We start from the raw sequence: 9,796 nt of genomic DNA, 5'->3' as shown, positions 1-9,796 counted from the left end.
AGCGGGGACTACAAGTCCAGTCGTGCACCGCGCCCGGAGCTGCCGGCACGGGGAGGGAAAGGGTCCGTCTCGCCCCGAGCGGAGCGCCCGGACTACGTCTCCCATGCGGCTTTGAGCTTAAAGGCGCCGCGCCGGCGCTCGGTCTCTGGCGCAGGGCGAAGGGGCGGGCGAGGCTGTTGACGCGGAGGGCGCTGCTCTCTCTCTCTCTCCATGCTGCGGTCACGTCCCGGCCGCTGCCGGCAGGTGAGGGCGGGTGGGTAGCGGCCTCCTTCCCTTTCCCCTTCGTGGCCGCCTCCCGGTACCGCGGGGCGCTGGGTGGGGGCTCGCAGCTCCCGGCCCCTCCTCGCCTCTCCCTTCCTCCCCTGAGCGCCCCCGAACCGCTCTCAGGTGGATGCCGGCGCGGGGCCTCGGGCTGCGAGAGAGGGCTGGGCCTGGGGGTTGGGTGTCTGCGGGGTGGGAAGGAAGCAGGGACGGCTGCGAGGGTTCTCATGTGTGGATGTCGGGAAGAGGTTCCGCACCAAAGGGCGGTGGGCAGGGAACGGGCTGCCCAGGGCCTCGAGTGCCGGAGTGCGAAGAGCATCTGAACGGCGCTGGGTTTGGATTTGGGGTGGTGCTGTGTGGAGCCGGGAGCTGGACTGCATGGGCCTTGTGCGTCGTTTCCAGTACGGGATAAGTAGTCTGTGACTTTTAGCTGATCCATCGACCATCTTCTAAATGAGGTGTCTGCTGTGTGGCTTTAGAATGGCACGCTTCAGTGGCAGATGTGTGTTATGTGTGGCTGTGTGAAGGGAGAGTTGGATTGTTTTCAAGTATTGTGAGCTGTTTTGCTGTAACATCAGTGATCTTGTGAACGGTGAGAGGTGGAAATGGATTCTTCTTGATTTTTATCCTGCTTGGATAAACTGTGTAGTTTAAATATGGACTTTACTTTCTGGGCAATAATCTTGTGAATGATGCTGTTGTTACTTCAGGTGTTCTTGTAAGTCTGTTTCAATATCACGAGGACCAATTAGTGTTGAAATAATGCCTCCAGACCATGCAGCCTTGAGGTCTGTGATCTAAACTGACAGTGTGTAGAAGTCCAGGAAGCTCTGCTCGTGTTTTTTTTCATAGGCTCCTAGAATCATTTACACTGAAAGGGACCTTTAAAAGCCATCTTGTCCAACTCCCCTGCAATCAACAGGGACACCTACAGCTGGATCAGGGTGCTCAGAGCCCCATCCAGCCTGACCTTGAGCATCTACAGGGATGGGGCATCCACCACCTCTCAGGGCAACCTGTGCCAGTGCCTCACCACCCTTATTACAAAAAACTTCTTCCAACTCGCACAATACTATGATACTATGATGATATATCCAGTCCAAATCTCTCCTCCTTTAGTTTGAAGCCGTTTCCCCTCGTCCTTTTTCCCTGTAGAAATGTTTCTTTCACGTGCGTAATGCATAACTTAATCTCGTCCAGTTAAGGTTTGTTTTGTTATGTCTCATGTAATTGAATGTGCCAGTGCTTCTAAGAATGCATAAGCAAAAACTGGATATGATACACATTTTAAGGATAAAAGCAATGAGAGTTTTACTGATGCAAAGAAAGAAAGTGTTCTGGTGCTGGGTTGAAGTACGACAACAAATGTCATCATGGCATAGTATTCTTAATGACTTTAAGAAGAAGCGCAACTTAATACCGTGTGAGCCGACTAAACATTCTGCACGGTGTTTTTAAAACAAGATGACCTCTAGAAAATAGGCAAGGAGGAAACAAAATCGTATCAATGACCTTGGGCTGTTTCTCAGTTTTGCTAACATTGACTGAAGGAGGCCATCTACGTCGTATAAAAGATTGCAGTGTAAAATGCCGTGTTTGTTTTGCTTTGTAATTTGCTTATCCAGCAGCCCAACATGACTGTGTTTGATTAATGATCGGTACTGTCTTGCAGCACGGTGTGTGTCCTGGAGATGCAGAAAGCTCTGAGCAGTTGTGGATTATCAGTTGCTCCCAACAGTGAAGAATGAAGGCGCCTGGATTTATTTCCCTATGGACGTTGACTTCATTGCTTTGTGGCCAGTTAGGAAGTACTGCAGAGCACGACGATGTAGTAAAGCACGCAATCAAGCTGCATCGTGGGAAAGGAGCTGTTATTACTCAGCGAAAGCAATGGGTGATGGAAAGCTGCAGGAAACTATCAGGTCTCCTTCGCCAGAAGAATGTTGTTCTCAACAAGTTGAAAAATGCTATAAGAGCAGTTGAGAAAGATGCTGGGCTGTCAGATGAAGAGAAACTTTTTCAGGTGCATACCTTTGAAATATTCCAAAAGGAGCTCAATGAAAGTGAGAACTCGGTCTTTCAAGCAATCCACGGCCTTCAGAGAGCACTACAGGGTGATTACAAAGACGTTGTGAATATGAAAGAAAGCAGTAGGCAGAGACTGGAAGCCTTGAGAGAAGCTGCAATTAAGGTTAGTTACTCTCCACCCCCACTGTGGCTATTACTAGAACAGTAATATCTTAATTTCATTATGATACTTTTTTCAGTCTGTTCTATACAAATAAGTAGATCTACGAGAAATTGCAGGTTTACATTTTAAAATAGTTTTCAAATGAAATTAGGTGTGTTTGGTTTCATTGGCAAAATTAGAATCCTGGGATAGATCTGAAAACACAGTCGCAGCCAATAGTTATTTGAAAACAAAGCTAAGCATAGTTGCAAGACCCACATTGACTACTGTGTTGAAAGAAGACAAGAGGTGAGTCTGCACACAGCGTGGTTGTGCTGTATGAACGTCTTAGGTTATCAGAATGGAAATAAGGCGACAAATTCACGATATACTAAATGTTTTTTCCACTTTGGATTAGAATTGCTCATCCCAAACCTGCCTTTCTGGCAGAACAACTTCTTTATTTTATGTACTCATGGGGATGTTAGTAAAATGGAGGTACAAAATATTGGTGTCCGGTTTTTGGTTTGTTTTGCCTTGGTGTATTACTCCTAGCCTAAGAAGTGCAGGTATGGAAAATAACATCTCCAAGAAACAGATGGCTGAGGGAACTTTACTGAGAAAAGTAGGGGTGTGTAACAGGAGAGCTCAAGTACTTAAAGGAAAGTTTGGGTTCCCGGGTCATTCCAGACCTGTTACAGCTTGCACAGTCTGGCACCCAATCTGGTAGCGCTCAGAGCATGTACTGAAAGTCCTCCATTGCGAGAAAATGTTGCTTAGCTGACTTGGCATTGAAATCACTTGTTTCCTAGTCTCTGCCCCTCAACCGCTGAAGAAAAAATGCTAGGAATTTTCTTTGCATCTTCTTTTCTTAAAGAAGAGGCTGTTCTTGTCAAAGGGAGTAAAAGGAAAAAGCACAGGCAGGCTACAGAGGGCAGAGATGAGGACCCAGGCAGGGCAGCTGTCTGAGACGCACACAGACCAGGTGAGAGGGGTGGCATGAGACTGCTCGGGCTCAAGGGAGTGCAGTGAACAGTGAGAGGAAAGGCTGCTGAGAGTAGAAGTTAGGATGCAGACAGAGGAAACTGCAGCAGTCTGTGCAAACAAAAAATGAGTCGCTTGGATCCATGTATGTTCCAGTGACTCAGTATGACTGTGATACTGGCAGTTAATGGCAGTGCCAGCTTCTGCTGCATAGAAATAGTAAACATTGCTACATTCTTTTTCTTCTAACTTTTTTTTTCCCCTCAGAGTTCTTCACATAGCAGCAGTGAAGCCGTCTGTAACCTTTTGTCTCATTTACCTAATTCTTGGCAGCAATACAGTTGTAAAACAAAAAGAGAGAGAGCTGTAGTACAGCTTGAATGTTGCTTCTTCTCTTCCTTTATAAAAGGAAGCTTTTGTTTGTAGTGCTGTTTTAGAGGTGTGTCCTGTAAGAGTTTAACTTTTGCAGAGGTGGGTTGTGTAGGCTTTTTTAGTATATCAAGGGATTCATTCATTCAAGCTGTCTTTTACACCACTCCTTATGCCCCTTACATGATTGTTCAAGCAGTATTTGTTGCTCTAACCTTGTAATTTGCTTTATAATATGAAATAGAGGAGGAGATGATGGGCAAGCACGTGCCAAAGACGAAAATGACACGCATGGAGTAATTTTTTGTGTTGAAAAGATGTTCACACATCAGGTCCAATTTTATTCCAGTATGTTTTTGTTGTCATCATATTTGCTGATACTCATAAGAGTATCTTACTCATAAGATATTTTTCCAAAGAGTGGTTGAATGGAAAATACAGATGACTGTAGAGTATACAGGACTCACTCAATCACTTTATTTCTGTCAAGTTCAAGTGCTTGAAAATTGTTAGTATCAGAGTATGTATGTGATGCATTTTCTGCTGGTTTCTGCTGCTGGGAAAGAGTACAACAGGGTCATTCACGGCAGGGAAATGTGGAATCATAGAATCACAGGATGGCCTGGCTTGAAAAGGACCACAATGCTCATCTGGTTCCAACCCCCTGCTATGTGCAGGGGCACCAACCAGCAGACCAGGCTGCCCAGAGCCACATCCAGCCTGGCCTTGAATGCCTCCAGGGATGGGGCATCCACAGCCTCCTCGGGCAACCTGTTCCAGTACGTCACCACCCTCTGTGTGAAAAACTTCCTCCTAATATCTAACCTAAACCTCCCCTGTCTCGGTTTAAAACCATTCCTCCTTGTTCTATCATTATCCACCCTCATAAACACCTTCCTGCTTATATACTGTGCTTGACTTTGCTCAAGGAACTGTGGGGATGTTCTGGAAGAAGCAGCAAATCTTACCTACTTTCTATCTGCTTCAGATTTCCTGGGTGTCCACTACTTGTTCAATGACGGAAAAGATGAGCACTACATAGATGCATCCTCCTCTGAATTCACTTTTTTCATGTTATTGAATAAACAGCAGACAGCAGTAACGCTACTTTCTTAACTAGTGTTCCCTTTCTTTTGCACACATTGCAAGGTATTCCCATCTTGTGCTTAGTGCAGAATCCTTATGTGTATTACCTTGCTTAAAACACTGTTTAGCATATACTTTGTGATCAAATGTCACCAGTGCTAGCATGAAAAGCAGAACAGTGTTGGTTCTGTGGTACTCCTTTGCATAACGTATAACAAGGTGTTTGAGAAAACATTTCCATCTCATCAACACCATTCTGTTACTGTTCCACTCAACAGCTACAGCTATAACAGTGGGTAAAAACTGATACCACCTCCATCGGCAACGCTTTATTTTTTCCATTAAAGGATCTTACAATTAGATCCAAATTATTTCCACAGCTCTTCTTACTACCTTGCTGTTCAGAGACAGCAAACCTGCTTCTTTTTTGAGGGCAGAAACTCTAACTTTTATTAACTCCATCTTGAATGGTAAGTTGTTGATTGAGGAGGATTGGCTGCAGATTTTACATCTTTTTTACATCTTTTAAATGATGTCTGTTAGCAGAGAACGGTAGAGACAATATCTTTCCCTGAGGCTGTACAAGAGTGACTGACTCTCACTCACCTGTTGCATAAATAAGCTGTTGCCATTGGTCCAAACACATTAGTAGCTACATTGTTTTTCCCTATCTAGAGTTATTTTAGGAACTGGGGCCTTTTCATCATTCCAGTGTGACTGTGGTAATTCCAAACGGTGGTATACAAGAACCATAATTCTGTGGTTTCATCACAACCTGGAGCATTCATCTCATTGACAAGATTGTTTTCTTTAAAGGGCTAAACACAGTTATAGGCTGCTCTGAATGTAGTGTTGTCTTGGCATCAAGGAATTGTTTGAATTATACTCATCCTTGCAGGGGTCAATGGGAAAAAGGTCCATCTACAAATGTGTGTAGAGAAGGGAAAGCTTCATTTATTCCAGCAGAGGTCTTTAGGACCATTGTAGATGCCATTGTGGGAAAGGTAGACAAAACCAAAGGGAGAACAACGTCTATCTGATCTCTAGCTGGGTATGGCAGTGTATGAAAAATAGGGATTGAAACTTGTATGTTCAAGCAGTGGAGTCTGACTTAGGGATTACTTGTGTTCCTTACCCCCTTCCCTCAGTTACAACTGGTACAATAAAAACATGATTCAGCCTCTATTACAATGTCCATATTGCATCTGCAATTCTATTGGTAAGATGTTTTATGTCAAAAGAAGCACATGTTAATATCAATGTTTTGCTGCATAAAGGCCTGGCTAGTGCATTATCTGTGTTCTGAAATTCAACAGGAAGAAATGGAATATGTTGAACTCTTAGCAGCAGAAAAGCATCAGGTTGAAGCCCTTAAGAACATGCAGCATCAAAACAAAAGCCTGTCAATGCTCGATGAAATCCTTGAAGATGTCAGGAAGGCAGCTGATAGACTGGAGGAAGAAATAGAAGAGCATGCCTTTGATGACAACAAATCTGTAAGTAAGGTTTTGGGTTGTCTTTTCATTCATGTGTATTTGTATTTATGTTGATATTTGCATTGTAGGGGTATTTGTCTTGTATTAAAGACAGTTATTAGGATTTTAGTCACTGCTTTGAACAAACAAAGAGGAAAAGAAAACAACACCTTTTGGCTCTGCATTTGTTTTCACTTTCAAGAGAAGAAAGCATTTAGTAGTAGGATAATTGCTTGTTAAGAAAGAGCAAACAGGAATCATTATTCTTTTTGTAGATTTCTCTGCTTGGATTTGGAAGTATCCCTGTAGGTACCACTTACAGTGACAAGTGTATTCCATCTCACTGAGACAGCTCATGGGAGTTACGACAACTCTGGGCTGGTGGTAGGGACTGTGATATTTAGACTTAGCAGAATATGGAGTTACTGTGTTAAGTGGAGACTCCCTTTTTATTGTTCTCTTTGATTTTCTTGAGATAGTTATAGGCGAACAAGAATCCTTGCAGTTAGTTTTCACAACTTGCACAAAGGTGTATTGTTCAAGGTAAGGACTTCCACTTCTGACTTTCTCTGCTTTTAGCACCATTTGTGTTGTTCTTGATTTCTGTGTTGCATGACAGACAGTGTCCCTCAGGTAAGGCCGTGTGTAGTTTGATCTGGCTGTACATCAGTTTATTCCAGTGTCCCGCTCTGTTTTTCTCAGAGACAGACCCTCAGTTGGTCCTTTTCATATAATAATGGATTGCAGTTTTATTTGGTTTCTTCGTTTTGAAGATTTTTGTTGATTTGCAGGTTGTTTTATAAGACAAATGTAGCTCACGATTTCTGCTGAGGAGGAAAAACTATTGCTCTGTAGGAGAAAGTCAGGTGGGCTTTGTGATTGTACTCTCTTGAGGGAAAGTGAGAGTAGCTTTTTCTCTACACCAGAAAGCTGCAATTATACACCCAGGTAATCCTACCTAGCTGGACCGAGAGTGTAGAGAAGAGCTTGCTAGAGTGCCCTCTTCTGTTACACTGGGATATGACAGCCGATTTTAGTGATAGTACTATTTCATCTGCAATAGCTGATCATTGAAGGGAGAGAACAACGTATTCTTCTTGTCCAGTGTTTCTTTTATTTTTTTGTCTTATGTCTCTAGTCATGAAGTAAAGAAAAGCAGTAATGAAATTCAAACTCGAGGACTACTTAGAATCATAGAATCACAAGGTTGGAAAGGACCTACAAGATCATCTAGTCCAACCGTCCTCCCTTTACCATACCTACAGAAAACCCCTAGACCATATCTCCTAGCTCCCTATCCAGACACCTCTTGAACACTGCCAGGGATGGATTACTTACATCCCTGTCTTTGTGAGGACTGCCTAGCGTATTTTCTCTCAAGCTAACTGTTAAGGATGTAAAGGCTTTTATTAAATATATATTCAAATAGAGATGTATAATAGATAAAAATGGGGGGAAAAAAAAGAATATGAGCTAACTTATGTAATAGAATACAACAACATTTGTGCGCTGTTACATAGAACACCTTTTCAGGAGTTGCTGTTTTAAGAATCCAGCATGATATCTTCACAATATATAATTTATAGATATATTAGACAGGGGAAAAAAAGGCTGTTTTTCATAATTGTCTTAATCTTGCAACATTTTCCTTCTATTCCTAATATTGTTTCTGAACTAGACTGAGCTCCACTAGAGGATGAATACATTTATCCAATTCATCACTTTGACATGGTCTTTGATATAACTTAAGTTTTGCTACAGAGAAGTCTGGTTAGTTTCTATTCACGCAGCTACCAAATACAAACGAACGCTCAACAAACTCTGTATGAATTTAGAATCCCAGGTCTTCAAAGTAGATGCTTTGATGCTGATGTATGTAATACTGTCATTTTGCTTAGTGAATGTTATCATTGACCTCATAACTTCAAATTCTTAAGTTGGTACTAGAGCAGATGTTGCCTTGTTAATGTTTCAGTTTTTAGGTAAAATGGGGAGACTGCTCTAAGCAGTTAAATAATTCTTATATAAAAATCAGTGTATTTTAAACTGTGAAGTCAGCGTTTAACAGTACGCTCTAAGCTCTGTTGTTTTTTTTTCCCCTTGTAGTGGCAATAAGGTTGTGGGGGGAGGGGTAGATAACAGAAAAGCAACAGGATTGGGAACCTATTATGTATTCTGATTAGAAACAGTTCTTCATGAATGCTGACTGTAGGGAAGCCTTTCTTCTTTGTTCTGATACTGTGAGAACAGTTTGCATGTATGTGACATGCAGCTGCTCCTGCTTTCTCTCATCAGCTGAAAACATGAAAACCTGCTTTGGTCTCTTAGACTTGACAATGGACACTTGGTTCTGCAATGGAAAATAGCATGGTAAGTTGGGAGCTTAGGGAGGTGAAAGTGGAGTAGTCATAAAGAAGCAGGTTGTAGGCAAAAAGTGGGTGAAATGCAACTTTCATAATTTCTGAAGAGAAAACGGTCACCAACCTCTCATTCTAGCACTTAAGAACGCTGATGTTTGGTTAGAGATATTGTACTTCTAAGTCATTCTGCAGACTTCAGTATTTATTTCAGTTTCTTGCATTGGAATTCTACAGCTTTGAAACCCCATCTTTATGATATATATATATTTTTCAATGGACAACTTGGCTAAAGAGGCATAGAAAATTGGCCTGGAAAACCTCTCATTGATTAAAATGAAAAGCATTTTCAGTTATGAACATCAAGTTTTGATAAAAAGGTTGAAAAGATTCATATAAAAAGAAGCTGCAGTGTTTTTAGTCAATGTGAATACCTATCTGGAGTAACTTTAAGCACAGCTAATAGCCTTCCATGTTAACATATGCTTCATAGATGCACATCTTTGTTTTTCTTTTTTTCCTTCTTTTTCTTACAGGTAAGAGGTGTAAACTTTGAAGCAGTTTTAAGGGTGGAAGAAGATGAAGCCAACTCCAAAAGAAACGCTTCAAAACGAGAAGTAGAGGATGACTTAGGTCTTAGTATGCTCATTGATTCCCAGAACAACCAGTATATCCTTACCAAGCCCAGGGATTCAACCATTCCTCGTGCTGACCATCACTTCATAAAGGTAATAATTTTAGAAATGCTCTTGTCTTTTTTTTATAAGACTTACTCCCATCAGTTTGTATGCTAGTAATGTTTTATTGGGTTGGATACAATTTCACGTTTTTTCCCCTATAAAGCTACCCTAGCATTCATTATTTTCCCCTTCTCCTTGCAATCTGGCCAGTGTGTTCTTAATTTTAGCACATTATTCATAAGACTGATGATGGTACCACGTGGATGCTCTCTGTTCAAATGTAGCTTAACTCGTTGCTCTTTTGGGGCAGCACAGTGTTAAAGCAAGCTACTAGTTTACCTGATAAGCCATTTGCATATTGTCACAACAGAGAATTAATATATTCATGTACTGTGATAAAGGAATGGAAGCTGC

General features: G+C 41.9%; 1 protein-coding gene across 1 annotated transcript in view; it reads left to right on the top strand.

Annotated features, from left to right (window-relative positions):
• The first annotated feature begins 105 nt into the window (after nt 1–105).
• TMCO3 (transmembrane and coiled-coil domains 3) overlaps nt 106–9,796 on the top strand; it is a 28,972-nt gene continuing 19,281 nt past the window's right edge. Inside the window, exons 1-4 of the mRNA XM_072343373.1 lie at nt 106–243; nt 1,934–2,452; nt 6,187–6,366; nt 9,239–9,430. Coding sequence (XP_072199474.1) covers nt 2,006–2,452; nt 6,187–6,366; nt 9,239–9,430 — 819 coding nt within the window. The 5' untranslated portion in view covers nt 106–243; nt 1,934–2,005. The remainder of the gene's footprint in view (nt 244–1,933; nt 2,453–6,186; nt 6,367–9,238; nt 9,431–9,796) is intronic.

This window comes from Excalfactoria chinensis, chromosome 1 (genome assembly GCF_039878825.1).
Source record: "Excalfactoria chinensis isolate bCotChi1 chromosome 1, bCotChi1.hap2, whole genome shotgun sequence".
Lineage (NCBI taxonomy): Eukaryota > Metazoa > Chordata > Aves > Galliformes > Phasianidae > Excalfactoria > Excalfactoria chinensis.
The sequence above is the reverse complement of the archived record's forward strand: the minus strand, read 5'-3'. Positions and strand labels throughout refer to the sequence as shown.